This window comes from Callorhinus ursinus, unplaced genomic scaffold, assembly GCF_003265705.2.
Source record: "Callorhinus ursinus isolate GAN/ISIS: 27379988/994484 unplaced genomic scaffold, GSC_fseal_2.0 scaffold21, whole genome shotgun sequence".
Taxonomy (NCBI): Eukaryota; Metazoa; Chordata; class Mammalia; order Carnivora; family Otariidae; genus Callorhinus; species Callorhinus ursinus.
Window position 1 is genome coordinate 299,604 of NW_027397083.1, and position 17,843 is coordinate 317,446.

Genomic DNA, 17,843 nt, shown 5'->3' on the forward strand with positions numbered 1-17,843 from the left:
AACAAATCTACAAGAAGCCTTGTTAGCCATACCACAAGGCAATAATATAAGCACTATACTCAGCAAAAGCCAAAATTACTGTAAACGGTGAATCCTTCATTTATTAAACAAATATTTATTCTGTGCCTACTATATTTTAGACACTGTCTTAGGTTCTGGGTGAACAAGAGTGAACAACGATCAGTCTTTGTCTTCAACAAAAAAGAAGGATCTGGGTTGAGTTTATTCTAACCTACAGAACCGTGAGATAATAAATTTATGCTATTTTAAGCCACTTAGTTTGTGGTAATTAGTTTGTAGCGGTGACAGTAAACTAATACACTCAGATTCCTCAGATCAAACTATGTAGAGGCCACGTTTTATTCGGCTAAATGTAAAGCTCCCTCGCGAGGTCAGGTGGAGGTCTATGATGTATGAACTGAGATGGGTTGGCAAATAAGACAGATAAGGAAAAACGAAGGTCATGCATTGTGTTTTAACTTAAAGAAGAAGGTAAAATGATTTGATATTGAATAATATGTAGATTTTTTTTAAGGTAAACCTTTCCCCAAATCTTTCATAAACTGCATCACTTCTTTTAGGAAGAAAGAATAATTATCCTATCCTTAATCAAACTTACTCATTTGGATTCAAATATATCAGAATTCAAGCCTGTCAATTCTAAGCTTCAAAGGAATAGTCTATTCTTGGGTCCCCAAGTCTGCTCTTCTGGCCAGTCTGGCCCCTTCATTAGATCTTATATCTGAAATAATCGTAGAGGCTTCCTCACATTATCCTCTACCAGCTGGGGAAGATGAAGCTAGAGCTATCTGGGGCATAAATTCCATCAATAGAGGTGATTCTCAGAATTTCCAATACAAAGCCATATAGGTCCTAATATGCATAAAGGCAACTGATAAAAGAACTTTAGGAAAAGTTACCTATTGGGTAATACCACTGGGTGTTATTTCTATGGGTTATTTTAAGTTTGCTCGAACTTGGGAAAGAATTTAGGAGACTGGAGAACCCAGGAGACATGAGACAAACCTCTTTCCTCCCCATGCATCCCTTATGGTCTTCCAGATGTGAAAGAAATAATTGATCCACCTATATGAACAACAAAATCAAATAAAATCTTTTTGCACATCCAATAGACCCACACTATTGGAAAGTGTGCCGGGAAAAGGACAGAGCCACAAGTGAATGAGAGAGGGATTTGCCAGCAGGAATGGTTGTGCTGGCCAACTCCACTGTAATTACCCTCCATAAAGGAGGAATGACCTGGAGGCGAGAGCCCGAGGTGCACCTTCCTGAGATGATAGCAGATAATACTCATCGTGGTCTGCAAGGGCTAATCTATACAGGTAAAGAAACAAGGATCTTATAGGAGCAATGGGTTCAGATGGAAGAGAGCAAGAGGAACTCGGAAAGTGATGAGAAAAGGACAGCATGCTGTGAAATTGAGTCAGGTGCTGAACAGGTGGAGGGATGACATGGTAGAAATCAAGGAGATACTGAGAAATTAGGCAGTTTAGGTGACTGAGACTGGGAAGAAGAGCACTGATGTGATCCTGTGGGGTTCAGAATTTCTATACCCCTACATAGCTGAGAAAGGCAGTCAGAGGTAATGTCCTTCAGTCTTGGCAAGTTATTCAGTAGTCATAATGGGAATCCAGAAGGGACGCCTTGGAAGAGTGTTGACTGGAGTAGGCATCTTGTTCTTTTAATTCACCTTAATCATACACAGTGTATCTTTTTGAGTTCTGCCATATGCCTGCAGTAAGAGTCATACACTTGTACAACTTCAGGGCTGTTTGTTGTTGAATGTGGAAGGTAGCATTTGGGCAGAGCATGGGCTCTGGAGTCAGGAAGCCCTGGGTCTGAATGGGTTCTGCCTCTGACTTCCTGTATGGCCTTGGGTAAGTCAGTCTTCCTTGCTGGGACTGCATTTCCTCATTTGTCACAAGGGATGGTACTGTGTGCATCATAGAGCTGCAGTGAGTATTTAATTAAATAATGTGCCTGGTACACATTAAGCACCCAATAAAAGGTGGTTGTTGTAATACCAATTGTGAGGATAGGGTATCTTGGGGTGGTGTTTCTGCTGAAGTAATCTCTTCCCCCTTTTGACTATCCATGGTGGGGTCAGCAGATAAATGGCCATGCACACAAGATGTCTCCCTCATCAATGCCAGAAGTGAAGGTAGATGCCAGAGATCATTTTTCTCTATCAGTTTGGAGACATATATTTTCAATCATGACCTAGGAAAAACACTTTCTTCTTCTTCAACACTTTCCACAGGGCATCTTTGATCTCTCTGTTCCTCAAACTGTAAATGGGAGGGTTCAGCATGGGGATCACCAGCGAATAGAACACAGACACCACCTTGTCCCTGCCAAGTGAATAGCTGGAGCTGGGTCGCAGGTACATGAAAAGGGCCGTCCCAAACAACAGAGTCACCACCATCAGGTGCGAGGCACATGTGTTGAAGGCTTTCCTTCGGCCTTCCACTGAGCGGATCTTCAAGACAGCAGCTCCTATGTAACTGTAGGAGATGAGGAGGATGAGGAATGATGTTCCCCCCGCAGTGACCACCAGGAGAAAATTCACCACTTGACTAGGGAAGCTGTCAGAGCAAGAGAGTGCCAGGATTGGTGGGAGGTCACAGAAGAAATGGTTGATGATGTTGGGTCCGCAGAAGTGGAGCCGAAATATGGAGCTGGCCTGGATCAGGGAGCTCAGGAAGCCACCGACATATGCCCCAAGCACCATGCGTGTACAGAGGCCCTGGGACATGATGGCAGTGTAGAGCAGGGGATTGGAGATGGCTGTGTATCGGTCGTATGCCATGGCAGTCAGGAGAAAGCACTCAGTGAGACCCATGCAGACAAAGAAAAAAAACTGAGCAGCACAGCCCAAGAACGATATGGTCTTTTGCTCCTGGAAGAAATCAGTGAGCATCTTGGGGGCCACTGTAGAAGAGTAGCAGATGTCAATGAAGGACAAGTTGCTGAGGAAGAAGTACATGGGTGTGTGCAGACGGGGGTCACTTCTGATCAGAAAGATGAGGGCCAGGTTCCAGGCCAGCGTCACGAGATAGATACCCAGGAAGGTCACAAAGAGAAGAGTCTGGAGTTCTGGATGGTCTGCAAATCCCAGGAGGATGAACATGGACACTGAAGAGCTGTTCCAGGCCTTAGTTGTGGACATGTTTTCCATGGACCTCAAGGACAAGACGCAGACCTGCCATAATAATGATAATCCACATTACAGGTGACGTCAGTCAACAAAAAATTACAAAATGCACAAGAGGGGGATACCATATTGAGAGAATCACAACTTTATGCAAAGATTCTTTCTCTCAGAAGGCAATTTTAGTCATTGTTTTAATTTTTGTTTTCTTTTTATATAGTACAGTGTGATTGATGTGAGCTCAAGCTTTGGATTCAGACGCCCTGTGATCATCTTTTGTCTCTACCACTTAGTAGCTGTGTCACTTTGTGTGAGATATCCAACATCTCTAGGCTCCAGTTTTCTTATCTTCCAAAATGAGTGACAGGACCTACTTCATATATTTGTTTTAGGAATTAAATAAGGCAAAGTGTGTAAAGTGACTGTCACATAGTATGTCCCAGGTAAAAGTTGTCAGGACAGTTTTGTGTGTCCCAGATGAGTCATGTCATTCCCTGAATTAATTAGTCATCTAACTTTATTCAAGTTTCAATACTGGAACAGGGAAATTAATGGAGGGACTAGGTTCAGCTCTGTAGTTGTGAGACAATCAGGCATTTAGAATGTTTTTAATTCAAAGCGTTAGGCCATATGTATAAAGAAGTGCTCTCAATTGTCAACTATTAGATCTGAATACACTAATGTAGTTATATTTTCAAATTTGTCTGCAGTCCTAGCTCTAAGCTATTGACTTGTTAGGAAATGGGGACTCTGGATTTAGACAACCTGGATTCAGTCCCCAGGTTTACCGCTTAGTAAAGGTGTGATCTTGGGCAGGTCACTTGGACGTTCCATCTGTCTCTGTAAAATCAGAGATAATAGCACTTACTTCATAATTAGGATCTATCTATATATCAATTATCTATCTATCTATCTATTACCTGTCTATTATCTATCATCTAGCTATCTATCTATCATCTCCTTTAGGACACGACTAACTTATATATAGTAAGTACTCTGTGTTTGTTGTTGCTGCTGTTGTTTAAACCTAAATACAAAGTGTCCTTGATCAAATTCTTAGAATTGTCAGTGTATGAAACATCTTTCAAGATCAGGGATTGATTCCATCCAGTTCACATGGATAAGAATTCCCATCACCCCCCGACACACCCACACTGTCTCAATCCCTATAAATTAGGAAAGAACTCCTGCTGTCAGCAGATCTCCGATGCTGAGGTCCCATCCCTGCAGAAGAAGAAGTGTGGTCAGAGGGACCCCATGGCTCATGGTGAATGACTCTTATAGGTTTGGAACATATCTTGATCCTTCCTCGGGTCTTAACAATTTGGAAATCAACAAAATTACATTAACTGTCTCTTAAAGTATACTTTCAGCCTGTTCTACCTACCTCTTAAAGTATAGAGAATCTCATAAATTCCATTTTATTTTTCAAAATTTAAGTGTTATTTTATGAACTTAAAAGCAATATGTGAGCACTGTACAATAATTGGATCAATATATAACTGTGAAAAGTTGAAACTAAAAATCATCATCAGTTCCTGATCAATGCAAAAAAAAAAAAAGAAAAAAAGAAAAGAAGAGCCTGGAAATTATGACATTCTATTTCCTGAAATAAGAGCTCTTAACATTTTGGTGTACACCTTACATGTGCAAATATATATATGTGTGTGTGTGTGTGTTTGTATTATAGAACACAAACCCTCAATAAATTACATATATCATACAAGTCACTCCAAGTCAGTCACTTCACAGTTTGGGAAGTAATACTCGATTTGCTCTGAAATTGCTCAGTTTGAGAAAGCCATTTTATTTTGATATCCCTAGTTTTTCATAAATCAATTCATATCTACCCATTGCCAGTCAAGGTCATTGACCTTAACTTTCTTCTTGAAGCTTATAAACAGGGAGATGCCCTTGGAATTGGGGTCCACGCTCCTCCCTCTTAATGGTTTCTGCTACAGACTTTTCAGTGCTAAAACACTCAAATTTGGATAGTGAGAGGATGTGAAGCTCCTTTTGGTCATCACCATGCCATTGTTGTGCAGAGTTTCAGAGATCCCACACACTTATCCCAATCTTGTCAGTATGGTTTTAAGCTTTATACTCAGAGGCTCTGCACCTGTCTGTGAAAGGGTGTGTAAACATCCCAGAATCAGGAGAGGATTCTTTCCCCTTGAAGGAAAGACAGAGACCTGCAGCAAAGTTTGGCATCGTCTAGTACAGATGTAGAGTCACATGGAGAAATTCTGAACAAAACAAAACAGCTCTGCTGTAGCCTTCACCCATTCATGTAGGCTCAGCCCTCAGTCAGGTAAAAACCTGAGGTTTGTGATATGATTCAAGGTCGTTTAGAGCACCTATTCAGGTTAGCAGCAAAAGGAGGGGAATAAGGTGGTGGTTCTGATTCTGGGTAGGCTTCAGGATAAGCCTGGTTCTCATCCCGACTCTACCACTTGCCAGGTGTGAGATGTTGGGCAACTCGTTTAGGCTTTCTGAGTTTCAATTCCTCCATTTGTACAATGGGGATAATTGTGACTTCTTAACAGTGTTGTTGGAGGATTGCTTAGGATAATGTGCAAAAGGCTCATGGGTCTTGAGATAATATCTTTGCTTAACAAGTTGGGACTGTGATTGCTATCAGCAGTGAATATTCCTTAAAGAATTCTTTAAGGAACAGAGTCTTATTTGAAAACACTTTTCCCTCATGTGGTGGGTTGAAATGAGAGGTCCACTGATGGGCCATGTAGGTTTGTAACAAGTGTCTGGGAGTAAGGTTGAAGACTCATGATCCGGCGCGGGGGTGGGGGGGTTGATGGGTCAACTGCAAGTCTGTTTTCAGTGTTGCCCTCAGGGGGAAACTTTCACATTTAAGGATGAAATTTCCCATTCCCAGAAACAGAAAGTGAATCTGAACAAACTGGAACAGAAGGAAAAGCATATCCAGAGTTTTATTCTTCCCCATTGATGCCCTGAATCTTAACCATCTTACCCTAGAACATTAAACAGAAGGTATCTTCAGGGCTCTATGGAGCACTTTATGTCACTGAGCTCTGCTCACAGAGAGGTGCTTCTTTTTTTAGAGAGAAAGAAATCTTCATTGGCAGCAGTGAAGGGTAGAGAGCTGGGTAGAGAGCTAGTCTGATCTGAATCTGGACTCCCTACGAATCCTATCATATAGGTATAATCAATAGCAGCTGAAAAAAGAGAGTTCGGGAGGCCCAGTGACCTCACTGCATTTACAGATGTTGAGCTGCATCTTTGTAAATCACACTAGTCTTCGGGGCCTTGGTGAAGATAGGCTAACACAGTAAAATCAGATACCTAGCACAATACCTTGCCCATAGAAGACACTCAGAGATTGACGGGAAATGGTCAAGTTGATTTACAACTCAGCTCATCTTTTATCAAATATCTGCGAGAAAGTGCTAAGTCTGCCTAGTCTGAGCTTAACACAGTTAGTGATGGAGTTAAAAAACAGTATAATGGGAGCCTGGGTGGCTTAGTTGGTTAAGTGGGAGACTCTTAATTTTGGCTCCAGTCATGATCTCAGGGTCCTGGGATCAAGACCAGCATGAGGCTCTGTGCTCAGCGGGGAGTCTGCTTGAGGATTCTCTCTCTCCTTCTCCCTCTGCCCCTCCCCCCAGTTCTCTCTCTCTCTCAAATAAATAAACAAATCTTAAAAAAATTAAAAAAATACACGGTATAATGACAAGGAGAACTTCAGCCAAACTGGGGAATAGGAGTGGGTCATTTGATCTCCCCGTCATTCCTGCTCTGGGCTCTGTCTCCACTTTATGATTCCTCCTCACCCTTGCAGGAGCCTGATGCCCTCAAGGTCTTCTTCCAGGTCTGTCCTTCATTCAAATGTACAAATACTTGATGGAAATGAAAGAGTCTCTTTTGACATAAGGCGAGCATTCAAAAGGCACCAAAACTTTAATCCAAGAATTAAGATTCAGATGGTAAAATTCAGGCCACCAGTTAGAATAGAGAAGGAGGGTTTTGGAGGTTAGAGGTCTCTGCCGTGTTTAGAAAATCAGCTGTGTAAAGTCTGCTTCAATAACAGCACTTCCAAATCGCTTTTCAAACCACTTACTAATAATTGGAGCTCTGTTCAAGGGTATAACAATTCCTTCCAAAATTTCATTCCCTCTTTATTCTCTTTTTAGTTGCAAGGGCTCAAACATAGTCCAGGAAGCCCATCAAAGCAGTGTCAAGATAAGATTGTGGCTGAATTTGGGGAAAGACAGAATTGAGAGGTACATGGAGAAAAACTCGAATCTAAAGAACTCCTTAGTCATCTATATGGGCTTGTAGATCTAAATTGTTCTATAAAGCAAGATTAATGTGGGCATGAAGACAAAAATTAAAAGATGAATGACTGCACTCACTGTCTTCCTCTTGTTTGTCTGTCCTTTAGCTGGTGCCTGTCTTGAGTTTTGCTTTGTAAGGAGTCTAGCCAGGCTTTGGTAACTGCTTCCAATCCCCAAAGTGCTAATGAGCTGGGAGAGCAAGCTTGTGGCTGGTTTGTTCATCAGAAATAAAAATATCCACTTGATGCATAGAATGTGTGTTTGTGGGCAGAAAGGTGGAGTGGAAAAAATGTATGGAAAAAAGAGAGAGAAAATCTTTAAGAAGCTCTTCTGGTATCTGCCAATATCTGCATTTGGGGTCATTTTGGGAAAATGTTTCAAAGCTGGGATTGGAAATGATTTTGAGAGAGGTTTTTTTTTTCCCTCTCTCCTTGGAGATGTTTCATTACATTTGCCCTTGAGGGTCTTTTTTGAAAGAGAAAAAAATATATCACCCAAACCTCACAGATTTGTAGTTAATTGGTCTCTGGGGTGGTATGGAGAACACATACTCATATAAATGCTCTGATAATAAATAAATGCTTATTAAACTCCATCCCAATGGCTATCCCCTCTGATCCCCCAAGGCCATTCAAAATCTCTTCTGGTAGTACATGATGAATGAACTCAGGATAGCAACAGAACATAGAAGACAAGATAAGCACCTACTCTGCAAAAGAAAGCAGAACTATATATATATGCAGAAAAGCTAAATAAGTTGCTCAAAATTTTAGCTAATAAGAGATTGATCCAATATTTGAACCCATAACTACGTGACACCAAACTCTGCATATGAATGGTGCATGCATTTATTTTGGAATGCAACTGTACGTAAATGTGTTGATAAGGTCAACTGTACCCTTCCATTCATAGATCCATTCTCTTTCCACAGAAACCCAGTTATATTTCTCTGAGAGAGACATTTAGATACAGGGCTTTTTCCTCTAAAAATTGTTAAATTTACTCTGGTATAGCAAGATGTAGCATGAAGATGTAAGTCTTATTCTACGGAGGGCCACGTACAAATGAAAAATAATTTGAGGCTAGACAGGCAACAAAAAGGAAGTCAATAATTCATGTGTTTGGAGAGGGAGGGAGAAAAAGAAGAGGTTTGATTCATTTGTTTCTTAAACTGAGAATATTGAACTTTGATGAGAATTGGAATGGGGGGCATTTGAATAAGCTCAAATGAAGCTGATAATATATTTATTTTTTTCTGAAGTAGATAATCTTGAACCTCCAAGTGACTCTGAGCCTTCCTAGCTACGAGAATAGTCTCTTACCCTGTCTGAAGAGCCTAGCCTCTTTGGGCTTTGGCAGAAGAATGATTTAAGTGATAAAAAAATGGTTCTTTCCCAAATCACTTCTCTCCTCTCAGGCTGCACCATTGTCCTGAAACCAGATGAGTGCACTTTGATTCTTCTTTTGGGATCTTCCTTTTGAGAGTTCCTGAGGGAAATTTAGATCCATGGATATTTAGTCAAAACAATGTTCAAAGGCTTCTTGGAAAACTCATACTTGAGATAATGTTGATTTTTATGTGTCTTAAAATGCCTTGTTAACAGTAGGGGACATTTTTTAATTTCCACTAAGATTATTTAAAGTTTAAAATTTTTACTGCCATTTTTACTATATCAATGGTTAAGGATATTTTCATTTTATTTAGGATTCAACACTTATTTTTTTTGAAGATTTATTTACTTATTTTAGAGAGAGAGAGAGAGTGCAAGAGGGAGGGGCAGAGGGAGAGAGAGAGAGAAACTCAAGCCAGATGTGGGGCTCAATCTCACAACACTGAGGTCATGACCCTGAGCCGAAACCAAGAGTTGGATGCTCAACCAGCTGTGCCACCAAGGCACCCCTAGGATTCAACACTTATAATCGCCTAATGATTCATTTTGAGTTTAAGTCTTACCTAACAATTCCAAGAGAGTCTAATATGTTCAACTATTTTCCAGAAGTATAATATCACATCATTCACAAATAGTGTTCATAGTAATACTAAGCTCAAAATAATAAAAAGTGACAGTGACAGCAATGACCATTTATAAAAAAATTATTGTGCCAAGATTTGCTAAACATGAAAACCTTTTAAAAACTATGTCCAAGTTAGTTGGCATTTTAATTAAAACATGTACAGTAGTTAGTTGGTGTTTAATGAAAGCATATAGTTAGCAGGGCACAATAATAATATGGATTACCATGCATTTCTTTTTTTTTTTTTAAGATTTTATTTATTTATTTGAGATAGAGAGAATGAGAGATAGAGAGAAGAGGGTCAGAGGGAGAAGCAGACTCCCCACTGAGCAGGGAGCCCGATGCGGGACTCGATCCCGGGACTCCAGGATCATGACCTGAGCCGAAGGCAGTCGCTTAACCAACTGAGCCACCCAGGCGCCCTGGATTACCATGCATTTCTAATAAGCTGGTACCAGAACACTACAACTGGAGGTGTGTCTTCTGAGACACATTGGTAATTTAAAAATCAGAACAATAACTCGTCCCATTTGAATAATTTTTACATAATGGTTTTCATGTAGTTTTCACATATGATCCACACCCCGTGGATCATACAAGACTGGTACACTCGACTGAATCTCACAGATGTAGGAAGAGGTAATGTGAAATCAGTGGAGCTGTGCAAGACCACACATATGAAAATAGGCAGGATTTAGACCCATGCCATGTGTTAACACTACCATTTTTAATTCTTTTAACCTGTGAAACTCTTCTAGACTGTTCTTTTGTTATGTTATGATGCCTCTTTTTAAAAGAACTTAAAAATTTGATTTGTTTACAATGGTACCTTGAATGTGAACTTGTGACTTACCTATTTTCAATTACATCACACTTATCTAAATATAGTTGTTTATTAGTGTTATTCACCATTTTCAGTATGCTTAGTAAGTTGTCCATCTCCCTGGTCTGGTTTCTTTCCCGGAATTGAACTGCATACTAGTATTGAGTTAAGGTACTTGAGGGGCACATGGTACGGTGCTTAGAGCATGGTGGGTATATAGTGTGTTTGAGGATAATCAATTACTATTGCAATGGTAGGTTCTTTTTGCAATTTGATAACATTTTATTTTTATTATTTTTTAAATAATTTTTTATGATGTTATGTTAGTCACCATACAGTACATCATTTGTTTTTGATGTAGTGATCCATGATTCATTGTTTTCATATAACACCCAGTGCTCCATGCAGTACATACCCTCCTTAATACCCATCACCGGGCTAACCCATCCCCCACCCCTCTCCCCTCTAAGACCTTCATTTTGAATCCTGGAGTCCATAGTCTGTCACGGTTCATCTCTCCCTCTGATTTCCCTCCCTTCATTTTTCCCTTCCTTCTCCTAATGTCCTCCACGCTATTCCTCATGTTCCACAAATAAGTGAAACCACATGATAATTGTCTTTCTCTTTGATTTATTTTACTTACCATAATCTCCTCCAGTCCCATCAATGTTGATGCAAATGTTGGGTAGTCGTCCTTTCTGATGGCTGAGTAATATTCCACTGTCTATATGGACCACATCTTCTTTATCCATTCATCTGTTGAAGGGCATCTCGGCTCTTTCCACAGTTTGGCTATTGCGGACATTGCTGCTATGAACATTGGGGTGCACATGGCTTCTGCACAGCAAAGGAAACAGTCAACAAAACAACGAGGCAACCCACGGAATGGGAGAAGATATTTGCAAATGACACTACAGATAAAGGGCTGATAGCCAAGATCTATAAAGAACTTCTCAAACTCAACACCCAAAAAACAAATAATCAAGTCAAAAAATGGGCAGAAGACATGAACAGACACTTCTCAAAAGGAGACATACAAATGGCTAACACATGAAAAAATGTTCATCATCATTAACCATCAGGGAAATTCAAATCAAAACCACATTGAGATACCACCTTACACCAGTTAGAATGGCAAAAATGGACAGGGCAAGAAACAACACATGTTGGAGAGGTTGTGGGGAAAGGGGAGCCCTCTTACACTGTTAGTGGGAATGCAAGGTGGTACAGCCACTTTGGAAAACAGTGTGGAAGTTCCTCAAAGAGTTAAAAATAGAGCTACTCTATGACCCAGCAATTGCACTCCTGGGTACTTACCCCAAAGATACAGATGTAGTGAAAAGAAGGGCCACATGCACCCCAGTGTTCATAGTTCTCATGTGGATTTTAGTTCCCTGAGGTCACCTCTTAAGACTGACCCTACAGTTTAGGCATATTTCCACTAGGTGGCAGCAACATTCCATAGGAGGGTCTCAAATAGTGGTCCTCTCTGCCCGTAATGATTTGTTAATATAGTTATCTCAACTGTAATCATGCTGTTTGGGTTCTTAGAGGTCTTTCACTTTAGTTTTTTGTTTTAGAGTAAAAAACTGAGGCCCAGAGAGGTAAAGAACCTAATTTTCCACAGCAGAATGAGAATTGGAACTCAGGTTGTATAACTTCCAGTCTTTCTTTCATATATACCTATGAATATCTATCTATCTATCTATCTATCTATCTATCTATCTATCTATCTATCTATCTATCTATCTATCTATCATCTATCTATCTATCTAAGACCTCTAAAACCTCCACATGTGCTTTTGTCTTGTATCTTATCTTTGTTTGGAATGCCTGGTGAAAAGATTTTGGATCTGTAAAAGGTTGATATTTATACTCCTCACTAGTAGAAGAAATACAAACTGAAATAACTTTTCAAACTCCAATTTGAGAATCAAGATTGTGTTTTATTGCCAAGCACCTCTGGATTTTTCTCCGAGCTTTCTTTGAAACAATGAAAATAACCTCATTAAAATAGCCACGCTAAAATGTTAAATAAACATGAAAGCAAATCATATTTTAGGAGAAGCTGTCAGCAAACAAACTCTAAGATGCATAGAATCCTAGTGAGATAAATTTTGAGTTGACTCTTAAGGAATTTCCTCCTAAACATTTGTAATTCTATGTGAAGTTTATTTTCTTTTATGTGCTACTTGTCTTCATACTTTTTGATGTTCACTTTAACTTTCTGCTTTAAATTCTTAAATTTAATCATACATGAAATCTGATATTTTAAGGTAGGGGTAATGAGAGTTTATGGTTATATCCAAGTGAATTTAATAAGGCAAATTTCTTCTTTGTTCTTAAATTTCTTTTTTTATTATTATGTTCAGCACTCAGTAGCCACTGTATAGTACATCATCAATTTTTGAAGTAGTGTTCAATGATCCATCAGTTACACATAACACCCAGTGCTCATCACAACACGTACTCTCCTTAATACCCATCACCTTGTTACTCTCTCCGCCTCTGAAACCCTCAATTTGTTTCCTGGGGTCCATAGTCTCTCATGGAAGCAACTGAAATGCCCTTCAACAGATGAATGGATAAAGAAGATGTGATCCATATATACAAGGGAATATTACTCAGCCATCAGAAAGGATGAATACCCACCATTTGCACCGACATGGATGGGACTGGAGGAGATTATGCTAAGTGAAGTAAGTCAAGCAGAGAAAGACAATTATCATATAGTTTCACTTATTTGTGGAACGTAAGGAATAGCGTGGAGGACATTAGGAGAAGGAAGGGAAAAATGAAGGGAGAGAATCAGAGGGGGAGACGAAATTTGTTCTTAAATTTCTTATAGAATAGGTTGACAAATACATCAAATGTCCCCACCCTTGATTTTCCTATCCAATGCAGACATTGATAATACATAATTTGCTCTTTATTCTTGAGCTTCTTAGTCTTACTTTGCAGATAATTATTATCAGTATAATCAGAGTTGTCATGACAGATGGAATCTATTACCATCCCCTATTATCAGCTTTTCTTTTCTTTAAAAAAAATTTTTTTTATTATGTATCAACTTTTCTAATCCCAAGAAAATGTATAGATCATAATTAGGGATTTACCTTCTAAATTATCTGGGATCTTAATTCAGTATCAAAACACTTTTGTAGTTAGTTGGGCTTCACTCCCCTAGCTTCGGGATCTCCTGGCCTAGTCCAAAACGCTTCTCTTAATAAAGAACTTCCTTGACTTTTCTCTTCACAGTCTATTTTTGGAGTCACTTACCTGTTTTTCTTTCAATGATCTCAGTTGCTAAATTTCTTTCCCTAAATTCAGCCTATTACCTTGTGTGTCAAGAGTCTCAGTAATTAGGGGCGCCTGGGTGGCTCAGTCGTTAAGCCCCTGCCTTTGGCTCAGGTTATGATCCCAGGGTCCTGGGATCGAGCCCTTCATCGGGCTCCCTGCTCCAGGGGAAGCCTGCTTCTCCCTCTCCCACTCCCCCTGCTTGTGTTCCCTCTCTCGCTGTGTGTCTCCCTGTCAAAAAAATTAAAAAAAAAAAAGAGAGTCTCAGTAATTGTATTCTTTCAAGTAGAAGATATTTTTGTCCTTTAATTTTTATTCTCAGACTGAGGCTTGCTAACTTGATCTCCATGAAACAGATTAACTCCTTTTTGTAAACTTTATTCCTGTAGAAAAAGTTTCAAAAAACAGGACATCAGTGTCTCAAAACTAAATTTTCAGAGCTTGAGGGGTTCTTGGACAGGGAACTGAATTTACTCAGGCCCTGTGAGGTGGGGGAAGTGTTAATTGACTCGCCCACAGCCATGGACATGTGTGTCCAGGTCATGGCAGTGCTGGAAGTAGCCCCCAAAATATTAAAGGGTAAAGGAACTGTTTTCATCACAATAAAACATCAAATAGATAGGAAAGAGCTCTTGGCCACAACCCTAGAGGCAGAATTAGTGACATTATTACTCAATATTCATCGAGTGATTTCTATTCACTGGGCACTGTGCTAAGACCTTCCTGTTCATATCTCATTTCATTATCACAACAACCCTTTGAGATTGGCATTATAATTATCACACCGGTGTTACAAGGGAAGAAATTGATATTTCAGAGATTTAAAAAAATTTGTGTATGTTTATACAGATAAAATGACAGAGCCAGAATTGAACCCAACTCTTTTGTGTGTGGTTTACTTCCAGTGAAGGGTCTCAAAGTGGAAGGTTGCCCACCAATGCAAAAGGATGTCTTCCGGGACCCAGGGGAAGCTCAGAGGAGAATAAGGGAGACGACCGTAACTAAGACTCTGGCAATGGGTGGTTGCCCCTGTCCCTGTCACCCCAGAGAACAATCAGTGCTCAGAAATGTTTAGTTCTAATAATTGCTAAGCTTTTATCTTGGACCCAAGAGTGAGTGATAGGGCAGCCATGTGGAGGGATATTGTGGCTACCCCTGCCCATTAAAATAATGAACTCCCTAAGGTCATTTTGAAGACTTGGTAATAAAGGAGCAGGGATTCCAGAAGCAGATATTACTCTTTGCATGAGGCCAAACTATAGAAAATTGACTGAACCAGAAACCAGGCATAGAACAGTGGGAAATGCAGATGAACTGAAGTTCGTAAAAAATGTTCGTGGAACAAAACAACCAATAATTCTTCTGTAGGGTGAGACCTTAGGACACTTCTGCCTGAAATCATTCAGTAAGTTCAGCTCCTTCCTTCCCCCCTCATTCATCCAACAAATGACAATTATAATTTATAGCCTATTCCACATTTCATCTGTAAAAGGGGCAGAGTAAGTCTACTTACTTGCAGGGAGGATTAAATGAGCTAATATAAATCAAGTCCTTAAAACAGTGCCTGGTACTCAATAAGCCTTGAATAAGTGTTTGTGATTGTATTATATATTATATTATATGTTGCATATTATATTATTATAATTGGGCGCCCATTATAAACCAAACACTCTGCGAAGCTTCTGTAGATAAGCAGTGAAAAAATTCATTCATTCAACTAATACTTACTATGCCTATGTCCCAATCACTGTTCTAGATTAGTTATAGGATAAATCAATAAATAGATCAATAAACAGATCTCCCAGCCTGCCTTTGAATAGCTTACATTCTGGTAGAGAGGATTTCATTAAGATAAGAAACACCAAACTCATGTTATTTCCTCTTTGATAGGTTCATAGGTTGATGTCATAGTGAAGAGCAGTCTTGGCTCTTCTTGATTTTGGTTACTCAATCAGTGACTGATTGTGGGGAGATTTAAAATTTTAAGAAAACACAAAGCTAGGAGCAGTATGTATTTATTTTAACAACTTAACTGAGATGTCTTTAACATATAGAAATTGTATATACTTAAAGTGTGCAACTTGATGTTTTTATATATGTGTATACATTGTGAAAAGTTCACCACAATCAAGCTCAATAACTTATCTGTCGCCTCTACATAGTTACCCTTTGTGTGTATGTGTATGTATGTGTACATGTATGTGTTTGTGTTGAGATTTAAGATCTATCCTCTTAGAAAACTTCAAATATACAATACAGTAAAGTTAGCTGTTGTTACCATGCTGCTCATTAATAGCCAAAACTTATTTACCCTGTACTTTTTAAATGGCTGAATAATATTCCATTCTCTCTCCTCTCATCTGTTTATCTATCATCACCGTCATCATCATCATCACCATCATCTATCTCAAGTTTTCTTTTTTTTTTAAGATTTTATTTATCTATTTGAGAGAGAGCACAAGCAGGGGGGAGGGGGAGAGCAGGCTTCCCACTGAGCAGGGAACCCAATGTGGGGCTCGATCCCAGGACCCTGGGATCATGACCTGAACCAAAGGCAGACATTTTTTTTATTATGTTATGTTAATCACCATACATTACATCATTAATTTTTGATGTAGTGTTCCATGATTCATTGTTTGCATATAACACCCAGTGTTCCATGCAGAATGTACCCTCTTAAATACCCATCACCAGGCTAACCCATTCTCCCACCCCCCTCCCCTCTAGAACCCTCAGTTTGTTTTTCAGAGTCCATAGTCTTTCATGGTTTATCTCCCCCTATGATTTCCCCCCTTCATTCTTCCCCTCCTGCTATCTTCTTCTTCTTCTTCTTTTAAACATATAATGTATTATCTGCTTCAGAGATACAGATCTGTGATTCAACAGTCTTGCACACTTCACAGCACCCACCATAGCACATACCCTCCCCAATGTCTATCACACAGCCACCCCATCCCTCCCACCCCCCACCACTCCAGCAACCCTCAGTTTGTTTCCTGAGATTAAGAATTCCTCGTATCAGTGAGGTCATATGATACATGTCTTTCTCTGATTGACTTATTTCGCTCAGCATAATACCCTCCAGTTCCATCCACGTCATTGCAAATGGCAAGATTGCATTCTTTTTGATGGCTGCATAATATTCCATTGTATATATATACCACATCTTCTCTATCCATTCATCGGTCGATGGACATCTTGCAAAGGCAGACATTTAACTGACTGAGCCACCCAGGCACTCTATCTCAAGTTTTCTTTATGCATTCATTCACTGATAGACGTTTAGGTTGTTTCCATATCTTGACTATTGTGAATAATGCCACAATAAACATGAAAGTGAAACTATCTCTTCAAGATATTGACTTCATTTTCTTTGGATAAGTACCCAGAAGTAGGATTGCTGAATCATACAGTAGTTCTATTTTTAATTTTTTTGAGGAACTTCCATAGTGTTTGTCATAATGACTGCGCCAATTTACATTCCCACCAACAGTGCACAACACTTTTCTCTATATCCTCACCAACACTTATCTTTTGTCTTTTTAATAATAGCCATCCTAACAGATGTGAGATGATAACTCATTGTGGTTTTGATTTGCATTTCCCTGATGATGAGTGATGTTGAGCACCTCTTCATGTAGAACAGTTTTTAACATGATGAATAATAGAGAAACACAATCAGATAGTTGCAGTTGGTTGAAAACATGCATGGGTAGTCAAATTCCATAAAATGATAAAGTATCAGCAACTTTAATTTTAGCCCTGAGTCTTCCCTGGGTTACTTCTGCCTTTTCACACCCATCCCATTTATATTTCCTCATTTTGATCTTATATAAGTGCCAGTTTGTCTTTCTTAATGTAAAATGCATACAGGCTTCCCTCATGTCTTAAAAATGATAATCTGGTCTGGCCTGATGACATCAAGGTTGTCCCATGCCTATCCTTAAATATTATCCTTAAATATTGAATGAAGCCTTTCCAGCTTTTCTTGCTCAGAAAATATTAGTTTCTGCTTGTTCTTGACCGCCATGGCTCATCCGATTTCAGTCAGCTTTGGTGTTGTTTCACCATTCCCCCAACCATGGACATATTATTCATAGTCCTTCTATCCCATAATGGTGCTGATTGTGTTCATCCAAATTTTGATATTTTTATGCATTTTATGCAGTTACTTGTATAAAAACATCATATAATTAGAAGAAAATTTTTAGTTCTGAGCATA

General features: G+C 39.3%; 2 protein-coding genes across 2 annotated transcripts in view; one reads left to right on the top strand and one right to left on the bottom strand.

Moving 5' to 3' along the window:
- The window catches only part of LOC112829289 (olfactory receptor 5AN6-like), a 176,941-nt gene that overhangs the window by 84,899 nt on the left and 74,199 nt on the right, over positions 1-17,843 (top strand). The window lies entirely within an intron of this gene.
- OR5A1 (olfactory receptor family 5 subfamily A member 1) lies at positions 555-16,925 on the bottom strand. The gene is made up of 2 exons (XM_025879488.2): positions 16,783-16,925; positions 555-3,223 (listed from the first exon to the last, which is right to left on the bottom strand). Exons 1-2 carry the CDS (start codon positions 16,798-16,800, stop codon positions 2,231-2,233), a joined length of 1,011 nt encoding a protein of 336 aa, XP_025735273.2. The 5' UTR covers positions 16,801-16,925; the 3' UTR covers positions 555-2,230.